At 57.0% G+C, this 20,731-nt stretch overlaps 1 protein-coding gene across 1 annotated transcript in view; it reads left to right on the top strand.

The window, feature by feature from the left end:
• Nucleotides 1–20,523, top strand: part of FBLN1 (fibulin 1) — a 97,966-nt gene extending 77,443 nt beyond the window's left edge. Inside the window, exon 17 of the mRNA XM_072742435.1 lies at nt 19,723–20,523. Within this exon, the coding sequence (XP_072598536.1) occupies nt 19,723–19,862 (140 nt within the window). The 3' untranslated portion in view covers nt 19,863–20,523. The remainder of the gene's footprint in view (nt 1–19,722) is intronic.
• Nucleotides 20,524–20,731: the final 208 nt, after the last annotated feature.

Below are 20,731 nucleotides of genomic sequence, written 5' to 3'. Positions count from 1 at the left end.
CAGTGGGTGATTAAGTAGATCTCTGTGTCTCATGGCTGTGAACTGACAATATGACACAGGGGAGGTGCTTGTCTCAGGGCCCAGGTGGTCCCCGGGTCAGTGGGACCAGACCCGATAGGATTCTTCTTCTTGTGGCACAATAGGAGGGATAGCAAACGGGGAGTCAGAGCCGGTGCTCTGGTCTTGGCCCCAGACCGCTCACCTTGCCGTGTGTCCTGTCGTCCCTCCTGACGGGTCACCCACACAGCCCTTGGGCGAGGAGCCTGCTGGCACCTTCTGTAGAGGGGCAGCGCCCTGGAAGCACAGACCAGGGCTGGGGCCGAGCTCTGGGGATGGGGGGGCAGGAGGGGGAGGCGCCATGGAGGCCCCGGCAGGGAAGCAGGTGAGTCTGGGGGACTGGGTCATAAGCCTCTCCCGAACTGTCACTGGGGGGAGGGTGGTGGTGCCTGGATTGGAAACCATCGCAGCTCCCATTCGGGACTTAGCTTCGGACTCTGAGTATTTTTCAAAGCAGCTGAGCATCGAGGGCCAGGCCCTGCCCTCACGTGGGCCTCAGCTCCTCCATTGCGAATGGTAGGGGGCGCATTGGGCCCCGTGCTGTCCCAGGCCCTGGATTCTGTGAGCTGGTGACCAGAAGGAGCAGCGTCCATGCGGGTGGCCCTGGAGCAGAGCGTTTGGGAACGAGGTCTCTAGGTGGCGCTGTTGGATCTCAGAAGCCGGGTCCCTGTGCCCCCGCCGTCCTCGACCGTTGTTAAACCGGCAGCTGGAGACAGGGGATCGTTATTCCCTTGTTGCCAAAGAGCCATTTATAGCGACTTTACAAGCTCTTAAATGGGTTTGCATGTTGTAAACATGACTGAGTCATTTAGGGGCTCCCCACCCCCAGCCGCCTCCTCCGCTAGTTGGCAGCAGGAATAATTAGTTAATTACAATTAATGGCACATTAGTCCTCGCTGGGATTCCACGGGGAGGGGAGGGCGTGCAGTTTGGCTGTCAGCAGCCATAAAACCTGCTGCTTACCCTTGAGTCACTGCCCACCCCGGGGCTGTTTCCCCCATGCTGGATGAAGAGGCCTGGGGGCCTGGGGATGAGGGCAGATGGTGGGGGGCTGGGGGCACAGGGTCAGGCTGTGTCCTGCTTGGGCGGGGGTGGTGGTGAGCCACCTGCAACGTGGGCATTCCTGCCAGCCCTGTGCTCGATGCTAGGCCGGCGGGCATGGCTGCGAGCGGCCTTGCGGGGTGAATCCTGGCCTGGAACCCCAAGAGCTGGACTCAGAGCCCTATGCTTCCCTCATTCACTCTCTCCGTTTTGCTCCTTTCCCGAGCCCCCATCTGTTGCTGGACATTCTTGGGGACAGAGGTGAATGAGCACCACGCAGACCCTGCCCCGAGGGCTTTGCATTCCAGCGGAGGAGAGAGGTGGCCCCACAAACGCACCCAAGGGGCCCGCGGGGGCTCCTTGCAGGGCTGGCACCTTCCGTTCCCAGCTCCATCCCTCCTGGGTGACCCGAGTCGGGCCTGGGCAGCAGCTGGGCCCAGATCCAGTGCCCACCAGTGCATTTTTCTAGCCACATCCATGCTCCAGACAGACTTCACCTGGGAGCCTCTGTCTCTCGGCTTCCCATCCACTGGGGCAGAAAATCTCGGCGTGTCAGAGCCTGGAGGCTCCTGGAGACCATCCCTTCCTGCTTTTCTGTAGAGGGGTAAATCGAGGCCTGGAGAGGGAGGAGGGTGTGCCGGGTTTCTCATGGTGCCTCAGGGCAGAGCGGGGCACAGCGGGGAACCCCTGGGAGGAATGTGGGTAAGGCCACAAAGACTGAGTGGCTGTCCCTCACTGCACCTGGTCACGCGTGCCCTGGTCTTTGGAATCTGGGCTGGTTCTGCGTGGAGGGGGGCCCGGGGTGGCCCTGGAGGAGTCGTCCTGCTTCCAGGTAGGCCCGGCACCCCCTACCCCTCAGTCTATTGCAACACATGCATCTGACCAGGGTCCCAGAGTTTGCCTCCTGCCAGTGTCATCCCCCAAGTAGAGGCCGGAGGCCAGAAGAATCCAGATGCCAGGGTCTCGCAGAGGTGGGACTCGGGGCCGTGTTTCAGGTTGGACTCTCATCTCCATGCCCGCCAGTCACTGCCTTATTTCTCTGCTCAGGTCTCTTCCCTTTTCCTCCTCTGTCCCAAAGAACTCCTGTGTCCCCTGGGAGCTTCTGGGCCCCGGGGGTAGCTGGGCTGGCATTGCTGGCGCTGGACACGGGCACAGCTCTACAGCGACAGGCCTGTCCACCTGCCGTGGCTGGTTCGCTGCTGGACTTGAGCCCAGGCAGGAGCGGCCTGCAAGCCACAGCCAAGCATGTTTACCTGCACCCCACTCAGCTCTCACAAGTGCCTCCAGGGACGGGTGTGATTGTCGCCCTGGGGCAAAGGAGGGAAGGCAGATAAATAACCACCTGAGAGGAGCCTCTGAAACACTGTGGGGCCTGGGTGTTTGCAAACTTGTTTTTGGTGGCTTGGTTCTCATTTCAAGCAGTGCCTTAGACAGAAACGCTTTATGTCAGTGGAAGGGGAGAAAATGTTTTCCAGGGTCACTCAAGCCTCTGTATCTGCTGTGCCTGGCAGGATTTAGGGGGCTCCTGGGCCCCGCGAGAACCAGTGTGCAGCCCCATGCTGCCTGTAGCGCCTGGGAAGGGACCCAGACCTACTCAGAGGTGTTGGCTGAACACCTGCCTGCTGTAGGCCTTGCCCCGTACAGGCACTGGACACTGAGGTCAGGAAGGCTCCGTGGAGGAGGTGAGGTCTGAGCTGAGTCTCCACACATGTGTTTCCTCCCCGCCACAACCCTGTGGGAGGAAGGGCCAGAGACAGCAAGAGGCTCGTCCTCCGCTCCTTGGCGTTGGGGACAAAGTGGGCCAGAGCTGGATGCTCCCCAAACACCTGGAGCCCACCGACTGCTCGGGCTGACTTGGGCAAGGTGACTGAGGGTTTGGGTCCCAGAGAAATAAAGCGTGTACAGGCTGCCAGGACCCTGAGGCCACGGAGCTCATCCTTGCCCCAAATAACAGCAGAAGAAAGTGCCCCAAGTCCACTCAGAACCTAAAAGGGCCAGGCCTTCCCCTAATGTATCCTTGAAAAGCCCATTCTTAGGGGGGATAAAGGCGGCTCTGCGGCAGGGCCGAGCCTGCTGTCTGCAGAAAGCCCAAGCGGCCATCCTCTTGCATTCCTCCTTAACCAGCTGTCAGTGAAAAATGAAGAAAGCATTTTTAGCTTGTGCAAAAATGCCCTCTTAATGCCTCAGGTATTCTGGGGCCACGACAAAGCATCCTGCATCCAGCCCCGGATTCGTGCCTCGCTCTGCGGGCTACTGGCTGCAGTTAGGGGGTCCTACAGGTAATAGCTCGGGATGGGGGGGCACCCTGGCTGAGATGGGCATGGGCGGGGTCCCGTCAGCACCTCCACACCCACTGCCGAGGGCCACCCCCTCCCCAGGCCACTGGGCCACGGCTGCCCACGGAGCCCCGGCCCTCCCTGCCACCCTCCCTCCAAGGACAGGAAATCTGTCTATACCAAGGGTCAGTTTTGCCAGCATTTCTGTGAAGACCTCCCCGCCCTGCAAAGCCAAGAGGAGCTAGTTGCTTTCTAGACTCATCTTTCAATTGTGTAGAGGCCCGCGTGATCCTTGGCCCGCGGGAGGTGGACGGGGGACCTAGCGGCTTCTCGAGAAGCATCCCCACCGGCCACACACCCGTCTCGTGCACTGAGGGTCCTCGGGGAGCCCGAGCACCACGGGGGCTGGGACCCCGCTTCCCCATCAGGCATGGACATACAGTAAGCGATCGACTACCCAAGGCCCCGCTGGAAAGACAGGAGTGCCCCGGCTCGCTCCGTAGGTCACAGCCTCCTGTAGTGCGGACCCTCCCTGGCAAGAAAGGGCCACCAGGATGTGACCGAGCCATGATTCCACAAGGTCCACCCTGGGTCATAACATCTCACATGTCCTGTTCTTACTGGAATCCTTCACGCCGGCCCCTAGTACATGAGGTGAGATTCATTCTGTATAGCACACGTCCCTTATAAATAATAATAATAATAATTCAAATGAGAACAGTCCTAAAACTACTAGGTAGTTAGCTCTCCCAGCCTCTGAAATGAGCTGAAATAAAAGAAATGGACTTGCTAATTGTTCTCCCCCGGTAGAGTGGGGAGTTTTGTTTTTGAGTCTTTGCATAATTACCAGGAAGGCTCTAATTTTGCTAAAAACGGGCACGAACCCAAAAGAACAAATCAGCGTCGGCATTCCCTGCGGTGTCAGCCTCGGGCCTCGTGAGGTTTTCACCAGTCTTTCCCCTTGACCTGGGCCCTGAGCGTCCCCGTCCCACGGCTTCGGAGACCCTGGAAGTAAATGATGGCGTGTAGCTTTCCCGCAGGTGCGAGCAGCAGCTCCCCACGCAGGCTGCTCCCCTGAGCTGCCCACGTGTCTCTTCCAGCAGCCGTCCTCCCTTCCCTCTGATCACATCGAGGAATCTGCAAGGAGCCAATGTTGGCCGCGCCAACGTGGCTCCCTGGTGCCCGGGCAGCCTCAGGACCAGAGTCGGGGGGTTGGCAGTGGGCATCACCGGGGTAGGGGCACCGGGAGTGAGCAGTTAGCTGTCTCCCCCACTCCACAGTGCTTCTTGAGCACCTACTATGTGCTGGGAGGGGAGCACGCAGTCTCAGCCTCTAGGGAGGCTGACCGTCCCTAGATAGTGGCAGGAGAGCGCAGAGGTGCTGTGGGGGCAGAGCCTGGTCACCCCACTGGGGCAAATCTTTGCATGCTGCATGGAGGAGGCGGCCCCTGGATGGTGCAGCCCTGGCTGGGTGAAGCGTCACGGCAGGCTGCCCCAGGACCTTGTCTCCTCCCTCGGTGGGGTGGTGTTTTAAACATCCTGACCGTATATATATATACACGTTTCAAGGGGGTGGGTGTGGTCTTAACTCAGAAAGTGTGGCCCTGAAGCTTCAAGACAGCCTCTCCCACATGAGTCTTGGGCTGTCTCCGCCCAGGTATCACTTGGCGGGGCGCCGTCAGTGTGAGCGCAGGGCAGCAGCTCTCAACGGTAACCCCTGAAAGTTCTGGGGTTTGCAATAATGTCACACTCTTCACAGACCAAGGCACCTGGCAGCACAGGGGCCAGATGCAGGTCGGGTTTTGATCCCCGGTGACCACACACCTGCACATGCGTGCACACGCACCAGCTCTCCCTCTGCTGCCCACCGAGTGTGTTGTACCTGGAGGTCTCGCCGACGCCGTCGCCCCACCACCAAACCTCCCACGTAGCCCAGGAAACACGTGGAGGCCTCCTGTGGCCAGGCCTCGGTCGACTCTAGGAGCCTGAGGTAGTTGAGAGGGACACATCTCATACCATCTGCTTGCTCCCAGCCCGAGAGGGAGGCAGACACCAAACCAGAGCCTTCCCGTACAGCGTGGAATGTGCTGGACATGCAGACGAGAGGCAGCCCAGCTGGCCTCGCGGAGCAGTCAAGGGAGGCTTCTCGGAAGAGGTAACGCAAGCCTTGGGTCTTGAGAGCCGAGTAGGGGTGAGCCAGGCAGAGGTATTCCTGGCCCAGGGGCAGCACAAGAGGCAGTAGGTGGGAAGCACCCTGCACAGCCGGTGCTACCAGAGTATGGAGGATAAACTACAGGAGCAAGAAGAGAGGTGGCAAGGGGTCCCAGGGCCAGGCCTCCACGGACTTCTGTGGCCAGCAGGGAGCTACTAGAGGTCTGCCATGCTCCTTGGGAGGCTCCCACTGCCCGCAGTGCTTCTAGATCCCTCTGCAGCCTCCTGCAGCCAGAGCTGGTGGTTGTCCCCACTTCGCAGATGAGAAAACTGAGGTCAGGGGAACTAGGCTGCTTGCTTGCCAGGGCCTCTCAGCTGGGGAGCATTTGAGGATGCAAGTTAGACCTGAGCCACCTGTCTCCAGGGCCTCCCACCCCTGTGGACCTCATGGCACAGCCCTGTTTTCGTCTGGTCTACACCAGCCAGCATCTATACCACTGGCCTCTGTCAGTAGCAGTCAGACGGGGTAGGTAGTGAAGCCTCTCCTTTTGAGCAACAGCGGTGCTCCTGGCCATGGGGTCTTGGGCCTCGGGCCACCCCTTTGTGAGTAAAGAGCCCCCCTCCCACAAGCCCAGGTGGTCAAGAGATGAGGTTTGACCCATGCTGAGGGAAGGGAGCAGGCTTCTCTGCTTCTCCACCTGCACGGTCCCAACTCATTCTTGTTCCCACAGGTGGCCACACCAGGGGGCCACTGCTTGGCACCCTTGGGCCTGCCTCTTCCCCATCTGCCCACAGGGGGCAGGTGAGGGGGGTCCAGGGCTGTACTGGGGGGCCGCTCAGCCCAGGGCTAAGCTGCACCCCTTATGGGCACTTGCAGCGAAGGGGGATTGTTGGTGGACTGGGCAGGACGCTCTGGCTGGAGACACGTGTTAATTATAACCTACGAATCTGAAGACAAATTCGGACCCCACTCCATTTGTGAATTTGTTCCTGGGAAAGCCCTCGGGTCCGACAGTGTGTGTGCACGTGCAGCATGTGTGTCTGGGGTGTTGTGAGTTTAGGAGTGAGTGTATGCAGGTGTGCGTAGGCATGGGTGTGGCTAAGGGTCAGCATGAGGATGCAGATGAGCGTGTGGACGCACACGGGGTTTGATTTCCAGATGTTTGGTACTGGCTGGAGGAGGGATAACACTGTAACATCAAGCCTCGGCCTCCCGTCCCCGATGCAAGGCCACCCTGAGCCCAGGGGCAGGATCTGGAGGTTTTGCTGGGGAGTGGGCAAGTTGCCTGGTGCCCCCGTGTGCATCCCCTCATCCCCACGCACAGAGCCCACCGCTCGTGAGCACCCCTTGCGCTGCCCTGCAGGATGGTGTCGCTGCTTCTGTAAGAGAAAATCAGAGGGCTGGCCCTGGGGCCTGCATCCAGTGCTTCAGAGCTGCAGCTCCCAAGCAGGGGGGCCTGCCCCAAGGTCCTTGGCCTCGTGGGCAGCTCTGAGGGCCCCAGGGTCCCCCGAGAAACTGAAGCATCCCTGTTCTTGCCCTGGGCACTGTGGCAGCTAGTCCTGTGCTCCGCAAAGTCTGAATGAATGGAGGATCACGTGATTGTCCCACTCACCTTAGAGATGGTTACCTATGTCAGGAGTAGAAGGGATGTGCCCTAATTATAGACGCCCATTAACATAATTAGGCGAAATGATTATGTGAAAGCTCCTAGCAGCGCCTGGTGCACAATGAGTGTGCAGAAAATGAGTACTGATGGGACCGAAACTTCTCTGGGAGATTTTTAATATATGTAAGGATTATTACTGGTTCAAGTTTACCGTTCACTCTGTTTCAAGGTTATCTTTTGAAAGATAACCCCCCTAGTAGTTGGGGGTGGCCCTCTTGGGGCAAAATGTGATGGAGTCTCTGTGGCCGCAGTGCGAGCGCTGGACGTTCTGGGCTTGATTCCTGCTTCACTGTTCGCAGCTGTGTGACCCCAGGCAGTTCGCATAACCTCTCTGAGCCTCAGCCATCATCTCCGCAAAATCGCCGTAATACTTGCCTTGCTGGGCTAACGGCCACCCATGCGTATTTGAACACAGCTGGGTGGGTCGTTAGGGGATCCATGAGCGTCAGCAAGGAAGCCCTTTGGAGCTGGAGCTGGTGAGAGCTCGGTGCCCCCTGAGGGGACGACAGGCCAGGGTGAGGCAGCGCCAAGAGCGTTCACCCCAAAGCGGCTCCGGCTCCCTGGGAGCTATCCTGGCGGCCTGGGCGGGCGAGGCAGGCCAAGCCGAAGCGGGGTGCTGGAGGGCCTGCCTTCCAGGTCGTGCCATCCTCGACTTACCTCGCTCACTCAACAAAAACATCCCCGAGTTCCTGCTCCAGGCTAAGCCCTGGGCTGGGTGCCCGGCGGCAAACTGACACCCAAGCCACAGAGCCACTTTCATGAAGCTGCCTCCTGGCCTTCCCAGTATCCTGCCGTCCGAGCTCCTGTAGGCTCCGTACCTGTTCATGTCTCAGGGAGAGAGAGAGAAGTGGGGCGTGGCAGGGCCTCCACGTCCAGCTGCGTGTGTTGTGCACTGCCAAGCCCTAGCAGGGTACCGCGTGCAGCCTCTTCCATGGGCAGTGCGCAACATACAGACTGGCACGCTGCAGCCCTGCTACAGCTGGTGAGCGAAGATGCCACCTCTCGGCGCCTCTGCCCCCTGCCAGAGGAGGCCTCTTTCAGAGCAAAGTGCTGGTTTGCCCAGCCATCCGGCTTGAGGCCACCATCGCTGGGCCCGGCCGGCGGGGCGCAGATCCCCTCTTTAAAATCATCACCCCCTAAGGGGTTAACCATGTGCGGCTGACCCTGTCCTGCAGCCTGATTCAGAAAGCTTGGCCCGGGATCAGTACACATTACAGATGACATTCAGAAATTCCACCTAAAAACAACAGCGCGGCTGTCCCTGCCGGGTGACGAGTGATTGGCCCTCTCCTGGCTTTCACGGCAAATCCCGGGGATTAGGCGCCCTCTCTTCTCCCGGAGGCGCAGCCCACCCGTCACCCCGGGCCACACCCTGGCCAGCAGCCAGCGTGCTTCCCGGGGTGCCGGCCCCGCCGCCTCTGGGCCTGGGATGCGCCGCGGCCTGACTTCCCCCTGAGGGTGGAGGGGCACGGAGGGCAGGTGGGAGGGTCCCTACGAGGGGACAGGGGACCCGATGAGGGTGAGAGGCAGCTGTGAGCTGGGGGGCCTGGGGCCCCGCGCGCACCTGACCCCGCAACCCTGCGGAGCTGGAGCCCTACGGGGAGGGCGCTCGCCGCCAAGCTCCCAGGCACAGACTCTCACAGCTGATGATGCCTCCAGGCAGCCCCCTGGGCTCACGCTGGACCCTCCCAGGGCTCAGCAGGGCTCAGTGCTTTAGAGTCCACCCAAGTGGCACTGGCAAACCTGCTCCTGCCCTGGCTGCCCCAACGGCCCGAAGCATCCCCCCTCCCTCTGAAGTTATGCTTCCAGGTCATGGCAGACGGTGCTCTAACCACTCGGTTCCTAACACTGCAGCCAGGGACCCTCTGCCATAGCTCCCCTCGCAACCCTACAGCCAGCCGTTGCTGGGACTGCTGGCTGCCTGGCCACAGAGACATCCTCAGCACTCTTGTCCCTTCTTTCCCTCCACTGCGCTCCAGCCACACCAGCCCGTGCCTCAGGCCCCTCTTTTCTCCTGGACATTAGCTATGATATTCCCCTCTTCCTCCTCTGGGGAGACTCCTATGCACCCCTCAAAGCCCAGGTCAGTACCATCTCCTCTTGCCTGCCCTCCACACCCCCACAGGCGGAGCATTCGGCTCCTCCCCTGTGTTCCAGGCACCCTGATGGGCCTCTTTAGGGATTCTTCTCATATCCCTTCTTCTGGCAAACAGTGTCTGTGCCCTGCAGGGGCAGGTCCTGGCCCAGGGGACATAGCAGGTCAGACAGACAGGCAGGCAGGCATGAATCCCTGCCACATACACATTTTATTCCAGAGGGCAGGAGCAGACAAGAAACGAGTAGAATGTGTTCATGGTCAGGGGAGGGGAGTGAGAGCAGAGGAGTGGCTATATTTTTTTATTTTTATTTTTTGAAGATTTTATTTATTTATTCATGAGAGACACAGAGAGAGACAGAGAGGGAGAGACACAGGCAGAGGGAGAAGCAGGCTCCATGCAGGGAGCCTGACGTGGGACTCGATCCCGGGTCTCCAGGATCAGGCCCTGGGCCGAAGGCGGCGCTGAACCACAGAGCCACCCCGGGCTGCCCAAGGAGCAGCTTTAAATTTGGTCGTCGGAGACAGTTGTCCAACACCCAAGGGTCCTGAGGTGAGGTGTGCGATCACCTAATGCTTCCAAGGCTCCCTCTGTGTGCAGGCCCGAGGCTCTCGTTGCCGGCTAGGCCGAGGTGATGGTGGACCCCATGTGAGTCCAGCAGAAGGGGTGACAGGGAGACAGATTTGGGCATCACTGGGAGGGAGTGCCACGTTTTGCTCTGAGCTGGATGTGGAGCAGATAACCACACAGTCTTTGGTCTGAAAAAGAGAAGACTGGCGTTGCCATCTGCTGAGGCGGGAAGGCTGTGCTATGGGAGCTTTGGGGAGGCCAGGAGTTCAGTTTGGACTCCAGGATCGAGGTGCCACGGCCCCACGGTGGTGCAATGTGGAGTAGATGAACCTGGGAGAGGTTAGCGTGGGGACGGTGGTTGGAGCCAAGACCCCACAAGCTCACGAAGGGAGCAGCTGTGGACACAGAGAGCAGCAGCCAAGAGCGGGTGCCACAGGTCGGGCAGGGTAGGAGCCCGGAGCCCGATGTCCTGGAGGAAGGGTCGGCATTTCCTGGAGGACGGCACACCCCTTGGATTCGGTGACACCCAGGCCGCTGGTGACCTTGGCAAGACCCTCCCGGTGGACGGGGTGGAGGGGAGACGCTCCGAGCAGGGTCGCTGGAGGTCCCTTCTAGAAGATCCGTGAACAAGAGCAGAGAAATACTCATGCCCGTGGCCGGGGCGCCGTGCCCGTGGCCTTATGCATTCCTGCCAGACTTGCTCTTCCACAAGTTGTGAATTCCTTGAGGCAGGACCTCCATGGGCTCACCTGTGCAGCGCCCTGCTCCATCACCCTGCTTGTTTTCCTTTCTTGCACACGTGCATGCACACACCCACCACACGCACGAGGAGGTCACCCAGGCCCGGCCCCCAGCCCGCTGCAGAGCCACACGCACCTGCTGACTTCCAGTCACCATGGGGTTAACGTGAGCCCAGAGCAGAGGCTCCGTGTTCCCCCAGGGTGACCGCTAACCCTCCTACCGCTGCTGCGGTCACCCACCTTTGGAAAAGCCTTTGATATCAGCGGGCACATTCATAAATCATTCTTTATTAAAACAAAACAAAAAACGAACTTGTTTTAGCCAAAGAGCAGTAGAGGCATGTCCTGCAAACTCAGAAGGAAAGAAAAATTTGATGATAATTCGGGTCTTCCAGCAGCCTCACCTGATGACCGTGAATGTGCCAGGGACCCAGACACTCATCGTCCCCCCCTCATCAGGAAGAGAGTTTTCCAGCCTCGATGTCGGGTGTTTCCAGACGGACTCTGCAAGGAGCGTCCCCTCGAGGCGGGGACTCGGGACCCCAAGTGGCGTCCTAGTCATCAGACTAATAGCTAACCCTCCAGGGCCCTGCTGGGTGCCAGGCCCTCTTCCAGAACATTAGAGATGCTGCCTGTAGCAACCCGGCAGATGATTCTCCCCATCAACAGAGGAGACACTGAGGCACGGGAGCAAAGAAATACTCATGCCTGAAGCCGGGGCACCGTGCCCGTGGCCTTGTGCATTCCTGCCGGACTCGGTGGCATGCTCAGGAGTGTGTGCACGCTGTCGGGACCCCATGTGGGGTTCCTGTGCTGTGACCTTACCGTGCGACCCTGGGCAAGGTGAAGGCCTTACTCGGGGGGTCCAGCCGGGTCCTCTGCACATCTGAATTTCTGAGCACCCCCTGCCCCTGGCCCCCGCGCTGTTCTTTCCAGACTAACTCCCTCTCGAAGCTTCCGTGGGCTGCAGTGTCCGGTCTGGGGTGAGCACTTGTCCCAAGCTCCACTGAAGCTGCTCTCCTTACTCCCCAGCCTCTGCTGCCACACCATCCGCAGGAGGTGCTCAGGTCGGTGTTTGTCACCACGGCACCCAGCATAGTGCACGCCCAGACCGAGGGCATCGTGCTTGCAAAGGAGGGAGAGGGCACCGTGCTGCGGTTGGGACCTGGGGTTCGGGGTGCCCATGCTGCATGCCTGCACAGAAGGAGGGCCCTCTGGAGAGTGGAGGGCGGGACCTGTCCCTCTCTGGCACCCCCAGGTTTCTAACTCTAAGTCAGGTTGACAGCAAGGTGAGCTCCACCTGCTGTGAGCCGGGGGCCATTGTGGGTGAGACGTGATTTTTTTTGGCAGAGCCACACCACACCCCCAAGGTGCGACCTTTGGATTCGACCTGCGTTCTCGAAGCCTGGGTGCAGCCACAGCAGGGCAATGGGCCCTGACCTGAGCAGAGCGGGGCCGGGCCTGGAGCAGATGGGGGGTCTGCAGAGTCTGGCAAATGGAACCCATCTGCCTCCGTGGTGACTGAGCGGGAGGGATGGAAGCCGGGGGGTTCCCAGTTCTCTAGAGTTGGAGGACAGCAGCTTTGGGGCAAGAGGCCATCTGGGGAGATGCGAGCGCCGGTGAGCTTGAGTCTGGGCCGCAAGGACCCCAGCAGGCAGGTGGTAGGGGCAGGAACTATTTCTCATCCCTCCCGTCACAGCCACATTTCTGGCCAACTCCGTTAAAGTCGATGGATTAGACGGCGAATCCTTCCAGAAAAGTGCCCGGCCTTCTCTTCCTCTGGTGAGCCATGCAGCTCCGTGGAAGGGGCGGTGGCCCGGGCCGGCTCCCTGATGCTCAGAGTTCACGCACTGGACCCACCGAGCCTGCTTCCTCCTACAGGAGCACACACGACGAGGAGGACGGGCCAGTGGACGGGAGTGGGCGGCCCGAGGACAAAGCACTGTGGAAATGTCAGCTTCCACATGAGGGGGGGGGGGGGGAGGAAGGGAGGCCTAGCGCAGGGCCGTGTCACTCTCCTGGACGGGCAGGGTGGCTGAGGAGCTGCTGTCGCAGCTGCCTGCACCTGCCCCGTCCAAGCTGCTGCAGCTCACGGGGGGCCGCTGGGGGCAGCATGTTTCTAACAGCCCAGGAGTACGGATGGTGAGTTCTGCGGAGACATGTCGAGTGCCACTTGGTATTTTAAATATGCAGCCCAGACATCTGTCCCCCTTCCGTCCAAGCCTGGGTGTTTCTCAGGACAGGAAGAGAAGACGAGGTCTCGGGAGCTCAGTTCCCCTGCCGCCGATTACAGATGTGACTGCTTCATGGCTCCTTTCTCCCGTGCTTGACCCGGCCGAGGGCAGCACGTTCTGGAAGATTCCTGCACATCACATGACATTGTGAGGAGGGAAGAGACACGGTGGGGAGGTGGGAAGAGCTGGCCTTTGGGGTCAGTCCCAGCTGGATGGCATCCAGAGCTGTGCACCGTGTAACCTGGGGCATCAGGCCTTCAGAGCCCCCTCTCCTCCCCCCAGGAAGGGCGGGGATGGCCTGTTCCCCTCTGCACTGTGGTGAGGACTGCAGAAGTGATGGGCGTGGGGGATCCACCCCTTCCCCTTCCCCTTCCTCTTTCCCTTCCCCTTCCCCTGCTGTGTGTCCCTCCCCCAGACCATCCAGGCTCTAGTTTTGTTCTGTTCTAAGTAATCTCTAGGCCCGACATGGGGCTTGAACTCGCAAGCCCGAGATCGAGTCGCACGCTCTTGCCTGAGCTGGCCAGCGCCCCAACTAGTTTTCTGGCTTTTTTATATCAACATACAACATACAGCAGTGTATCTTCATTTCCTCAAGTTCTCCTCTGCCACTCGTCTACGCCCGTAACCCTCATGTGCAGGGATCGTTATTTGTGCCAAAGGAACTTCACTGAGACATGGGCGATATTTTGCTCCTTCTTGGCTCTCCCTCGTCCCCACTCCCCCGACCACCACGGAAAACTCGGTGACCATCGCCACTGTGCGTTCTCTCCCCACGCTCCACTTTCTGGGTGACACTTTTCCATTTTATAAACTGTGCTTTGTGCTTTGGTGTCACGTTCATTCACTCATGCGTTCAGCAAATGTGGGCTGAGGGCCTCCTGTGCGTCCAGTACAAAGTAGGACGAAGGGCCCGCTCTGTGCCACAGACCAGAGACACAGGAGTGGCCAAGAAAGATAGAGCCGTGGGGGGACTGCTGGCCACCAGGAGAGCAAATAGCTCCCTAACCTGGTTTCAAGCAGTGACAGCTTCTCAGTCTTTTTATGACGTGGGCTCGTGACTTTCTTACCTCTATCTTTGCTAAGCCGGGTCTCTCTTAAAAGCACAGTTAATGTCCACTGACATGAGAGAACCACGACGTCTCTTGATTCATCACCTGGTTTCCTAAAATCCTCTCTGACAGCCCCGTTCATGCCAGTATACCTTGTCAGTCGGAATCACAGGACTTCTGGGTTGAAGGCTGAACTTGAGAGCGCACGGCGACTTGCACGGGGTCACACCACTGGTCAGCACGGAACCAGCCCAGGAACCCACGGGTCTCTCTCTCTAGTTCAGCGTCTCACCGTGAGACCCATGCAGACTGCTCCATAGCTGCTTTTCATCCTTGCACACAACAGATGGGCATCGAGTGCCGCGCCAAGCGGCAGACGCTGGGGGATGCCCGGGAGTGCCAGGAGTGCAGACCTCAGACCCCACGAGGTGATGAAGGTCCCCCTGTTGGACCCATGTGCTTTGTGTCGGGTCCTGGATCCGGTGCCTCAGCTGCAATGCACAAAGCAGAGACGAGACGTGAAGGTGAAGTGCCCGAGGGGCCTACATTTTTCAAAGGGGAAAAAAAAGGCTTAATTATATCTTTAAGAGGCACAGACACGCCGAGAAATACCAGCAGCGTCTGAGACCCGAAGCAGAAATGCCAAGGACAAGGATTTGGAAGATTAACGCAGTTGAACTCGGCACCACGGCCTTTTTTTTTTTCTTCCGGGGCTCTGGAGAGCTGGGGAGGGACACACCCCAGCGGTCAGATGGACACGCCAGGCATGATGGAAACGCATTTTGCTGCCAGGCTGGTCATTAAGTACCGTCCTTCGGAGCCTTCGGTGGCTCCTCCTTCCTTCAGGATGGAGTTTTGTCTTCCCTCCTAGGTTGAGGGGGAGCTCAAGCTCTGCTCTTCTTTCTTTCCTCTTGTCTTCTTTCCTCCTCCGCCTTTATCCCACTCAATAATCGTGATGGAGCTCCTACTGTGCCCCGCCCCAGGCCCTGTGCTGGGGAGTGTGGGACAGAGATGAACCAGGTGCAGATGCTGCCCCTGAAGGAGGAGCCAACTGTGTAGCTTCCCTGCCACAGGCAGATGTGGCATTACAGCCAAGGGACACCGGGTATCAGGTACCCCAGGGCTGGGGAGGCTTCATTAAAGAGGACATAAGCAGTCCGGCTGGTCCCCAGTGCCTGGCACATAGCAGATGCCAATATTATATCTGCAGAATCAAGTCGATGGGTGGAACTGGACCCCTGGGGAGGCTTTCCAGCCTCTGTGGTGCCACAGATGGGCAGCACATGTCTCTCTTCCGCCCTCCGTTGTTTCTCAGCAGTAGGAAGGTTGTTGGTGGTTCTGAATGAACACTGGTCTAGAGTCAGTGGTGGGGAGGAAGCCAGGAGACTGCAGACCCAGATTCCTGGTTCTGTGAGGCCCCGGGAGCAGGCTGTGACCACCTCCTTAGCCTCATCTGCCTTTCTCTCCCCAGGATTGACACTGTTCTGAAAACTGGCCTAAACCATCATTTTGGGGGGTTTGTGCATGCCCTTCCTGCTTCCTAGGCTCATAATTATTCTTCAAAATCCAATTTAAATGTCTGTAGAATCTTAACCCTTACCTGTGCAGAATGTTATCTAATGGATGGATGGATGGATGGATGGATGGATGGTGGATGGATGGATGGATGGATGGGTGAGTGAGTAGAGTAGGCAGGTTGATATATGGATAAATGGTGGATGAATGTGTAAATAAATGGATGGATAGATAAATGGATGGATTGGTGTGTGGGTGGATGGATGGGTGGATGGATGGATGGATTGGTGGGTAGGAAAGCTGTAAAGAAGTAATATCAGGAGAAGACCTGAGTTTGGTCAAAGGGAAGACTAGGAGGTGAAATTCAAGCTTCAACTACCTGGGAATGGAGGGAATATGTTCACCCAAACCAGAGCTCCAGGGGAGGCGTGACTGGGCAAAAGAAGTAGCGGTCAGGTCCACAGAATGGGTGTGGCCTGGAAAAGGAGCGCTGGGTTAGCTGGGGTGGTGGTTAGAGGCATTCAGAGCAGAGGAAAGGGGTAGAGAACTCCTTCTCATGAAGTGGGGGGGGGGGGGTGCGGTGCAGGGAGCCAGGCAAGGGACACACTTCTGAGCTATAGACATTCATGCCTTCTTGTTTCACACTTGCAGCACGCGTGTTTGTTCCGCCTTAATCATTTATCTGGTTAAATGCAAGGCCCTGTGGAAACCCCAGCTCTGAATGTGACCTGCATCAGAAGCTGAGCCCACCTCCCAGCGGCCCTCCCAGCACCCCTTTCACTGACGCAGCCCCTGGCTTCTTTCTGTGCCTCTTTTGTCTCAGCACTCAGCTATGGCCAAACAACGAGCCACTGCTTGGCAGAGACCAAACCTCAGAAAGCGCCCAACGTGATAGATTCAGATGCAAGCACTTTCTACACATTCGGGGCTTTCCTTTCAGTACGATTTTAAAATCAAATCCAATAAAAACCCCCAATACTTGCTCTATTTTTCCATCATGCAAGAAATCAGCCATACTTTGAAAATCAGATCCCATTTAAATTGGAATTAGAATGCTTTTTGCTGGACAGTAATCATTTCTGAAGGGGACAGAGGAGTATGTCCTTCTGCTTGTTTTGTTTCTGATTTGGAAGGTTGCTGTTTTTATTTTTTTTATTTTTAAATTTTATTTATTTATTCATGAGAGACACGAAGAGAAAAGCAGAGACACAGGCAGAGGGAGAAGCAGGCTCCGTGCAGGGAGCCTGATGTGGGACTCGATCCCGGGACTCCGGGATCATGTCATGGGCCAAAGGCAGACACTCAACCGCTGAGCCACCCAGGTGTTCCAAGGTTGCTATTTTTAATCCCTGTTTCACAGAAGAGCAAATTAAAATGCAGGAAGGTTAACAAACTCTTCTGGGATCGTACTACTATTCCCTGTCCCCTCTCTGAGCCACGAGGATAGTCCATCATTTCCTTTACATACTTAACTTAGCGCCATGCTTGGCACACATATACATGTCTGGAAACATCTATGGGTCTGAACTGTTCATGCTATTCAAATGTGTGTGTATAATTGTTTTATAACATTTCTATTTTACATATATGTTCATAAGTACATTTTATCTTTTTATATAATCATAAATTTATATAAACATTTATATAACAGATATATTGCAGTTTATATAAATTTAAAATATATAATTACTAATTTTACATATAATACAATAATATTCATATATGTTAGGTTTTAGTATATATATTTTAAAGATTTTAAATAAAATAGTTTTTTGAGAGAGAGAACATATACTGGGACAGGGACAGAGGGAGAAGGAGAAGCAGACTCCTTGCTGAGCAGGGAGCCTGATGTGGAACTCGATCCCAGGACCCTGAGATCATGACCTGAGCTGAAGGCAGACCCGTAACCAACTGAGCCACGTAGGCGCCCCTAATATATTTTTAATAAGTATATTTACATATTTCATATTATGTAGTTATATATTTGGCATTACAATAATAACAAAGTTATTTAGAATATATATCATGCATTGATTATATGCTATATAAATATAATAATGATACATAGAAATACATACTCATCCGACCACAGCATGCAGACGTGTACCCTCCACTCCACTGCTCCTCTGTCCTAAAATAGTTCTCAGGCTCCTGCAGCCTCTCACCTCCTCCTTGGAGACCCGGAAACTCCTCTGAGCACTGGAAGCAGAGTCATGGCCTCTGTCCCCAGGGTGGGTGAAGTCAGAAGGTGACCCAGGCCACTGAGTCTGGTGGGCACCACTGTGGGCCCCGGGCCAGGGGAGGGGAGAGGGTGACAAGAAGCAGAGAGGGGACACAGCAGGGGAGGCACTCCCCAGGAGCGCCCCCTCCCCATGACCCAGCCTGGATTCTGTGCCCAGGGCAGGGCAGGCGGGAGTGGCCGGGTCATGGGGACCGCTGGCAGACGGATGGCCACTGACAAGCCTGTGTCTTTAGCAGTGAGCTAAAGATGTTCGAGGGCGTTCACCCAGGACAAAGCTACAATGTCACTGCCAGGCAGGGGCAGAGAAAGGGTGCTGACAGCCTGCACAATATCTCTCCATCAGAGCTAAAGCCCCTGTTTACTTAGAATAGCCTGGAATTCCACCCCTGCTGCTGGGCATTTCACTTTTGAAACATAAGCCCGGGGAGTGTAAGGGGTGGGGGGGATGGCACACCCAAATTCCCCTTCTGAGCATGAACTCGGTGTTCCTGACCGGGACCCCACGCTGGTGGGGAAGGGCCTTCGTGAGCGGGGGACTCCCCGAGCCCGTGATGCAGCAGAGGCGGGCCCCGGGCCTGGCTGCACTACCCCGTGCGGGGTTCTGGGGTTCCTGGGTTCCGGGGTCGGTGGCAGGGATGTCAGTAGAAACCAGCCTGGAGTTTGCTGCAGTAAACTATCAGTGGTGATCTCTCGGCACATGGTTGTGGAGCTACAGGCCCCAAGCCTGCTCTTTACCAGCACCGTGCGGTGGTGCAGCCAGACAAGGGCCACTGGGCCACTCTTCCCACCCTCGCCTTCAGTGATGTCACCTCGGGGGCTTAAGATCAGCCCAAGAGCCACCCCCTACATCACATGACGCTGGGCAGGCCCTAATATCAGAGCAGGTGGGATGGAGAAAGGACTCTGGACGTCATTCCTCCCTAAACCTCAGCAACTTCTTTGCCCACTCACTAGGGATCAGCCAACCTGCAGACTTGGCTTGCATTGCTTCCTCTGCAGGAGGGGGACCCCCTCCTCCAAGAAGCCTTCCCTGACTCCCTCAGACTCCTCAGCTCTCCTCCACTCTTCCCTGCTGGACTTCTATCAGAACACTGCCCCTACTTAGCTCCTCCGTGGGCTTTGAGCCAGGATTCTGTGATTTTCTCTGTATCGCTGAGAACACCTCGTGGTGCCTACGGAGGAATGCATGAACGCACGTGGAGCTGAAGAGCTGAGCCCTCGGTCTGGGGGGGAGGTGGCCCTGCACACCCAGAGCTCATACCTGGGGCGGATGCTGTGCTAGGGGCCATCTGGATCGGGCGGTGCACAAGGATGGGGTCACATGGTACCATCTGCTCGCTGAGAAATCAGGTCCAGAAAGGGCAGCAGTGCGTGCACAGTCCAGCCGGGGTAACGCCCACCCCAGGAGATGGGTTGTGCCAGTGCCCTGAACTCTGAGCCCTGGTGGAGGAGGCTGCCAGTCCTGGCCTTTGTGTGGTCCCTCCGCTGCCGCAGAACCCCCTGCCTCCCCAGCAGCTACACACATTGGTTTCTGCTTCCCCGGAACCAATGCCTGCCTCCCCTCCAGCACCCTACCTCCTGCCGATCACCCTGGCCAAGCTCCACTGCTCAGGCTGGACCTGCTCTGAGGCTCTGTTGGCAGAGCCACCTCTTGCTCATCTGTTACAATGAGCTCAGGTGTCACCCACCACAGAGGCATGGACTGTGAGGGGTCCAGGGGTATGTGCGGTGGGGACAGCTGTGCTTGGATAAAGGGCTTCCAGGACCCCACTGTGAACTTCAATATCACAGGAGAGAGGATCACGTCTGCTTTGCTTCTTCCCAAGGGTCAGGACTGGGACAGTGGGTGGGGAGGAGGGGGACAGGCGTCTACTGGGCATCCATGCTATACCAGACCCATTTCTAGGCTCTTTCAAATCCTCTGTCAGGTAGATGACCAGGGTGAGCTCACTATCATTTGTCCCTGGAGGTGGAAGCAGAGCCCCAGGGCGACCCCTGGGAGGTAGATGCCATGCAGGGGACTCAAACAGTTGGCTCCGCGTGGGAATGTGATGAGGTCTGAGACGCCTTCTCTTCTCTCCCCAGGTATTGTGCGCCAAGTACGGCCCATCGTGGGTCCGTTTCATGCTGTCCTGAAGCTGGAGATGAACTACGTGGTCGGGGGTGTGGTGTCCCACCGAAACGTTGTCAACGTCCACATCTTTGTCTCCGAGTACTGGTTCTGAGGGCCCGTCCGTGGTGCAGCCACACCTGTGCCTCCAGGCCAAGTCATTGCTACAACAACTATGCCTGTCCCTCTTGACGTTTCTCAAATTAACATATTTGTTTGTAGCGTTAGGCCAACATGTATTAAGCTGGGCCAGATGAATAAGTTCGTCTGATATATTTAAATAATGAGTCCAATTACTCAACTGTTTGTTGAAAACATTGCTTTTTTTTTACGCCAAGGTTAACATTTGCTCTCCTTCTCTGCCCATGGGCTGGGGCATTGCAAGGGACCAAGGAAAGAAAGACATTTTTCGGGGGGCAGCCAGTCCAGATGCCAAGAGAAAACCGTTTCTTGCACTGACTGTATGAAATTTGACATTTGGTACTTTTTTTTTTTTTTTTGCCAGTTGGATGTTGTATGTCCAGTGACATGGCTGTTGTCAGGTAGCAGGTATGACCAGTTCTGCCCAGAAGCAGCATGACACAATGCCTTTGGGGAGCACTTAGAAGGTGCATTACAGTTCTCTGGAAGCAGAAAGAAATTCCTTAGGAAAGACACAGCCTGTTGGGTTTGTGTGTGGATTCTGCATGGTCACCAAGAGAATGGCTGGGTTTTCTCTGCACCCTGCATCCATCTTTTCTTATCAGAGTGGGAAAATAAACAGTTTTGTGATTCTCCTCTTGGCCTGTGCATAAGAGTCTTTCAAGAATGGGGCTCTCCACTAGCACAGCACCTGGGAACGACCCCTCCTGCCTCCTGGGGGGATCCTGGGGTGGGGCCTGGCATGTGTATAGGAATAGCTTCCTACCCGTGTCATTTCTGATGCTGCGCCCACCCTCCAAGAAGTGTGGTTCAGGCCCACTCCACGCCCAGCATCCAGCCCTG

The sequence above is a fragment of the Vulpes vulpes genome, chromosome 16 (assembly GCF_048418805.1).
Source record: "Vulpes vulpes isolate BD-2025 chromosome 16, VulVul3, whole genome shotgun sequence".
Taxonomy (NCBI): Eukaryota; Metazoa; Chordata; class Mammalia; order Carnivora; family Canidae; genus Vulpes; species Vulpes vulpes.
The sequence above is the reverse complement of the archived record's forward strand: the minus strand, read 5'-3'. Positions and strand labels throughout refer to the sequence as shown.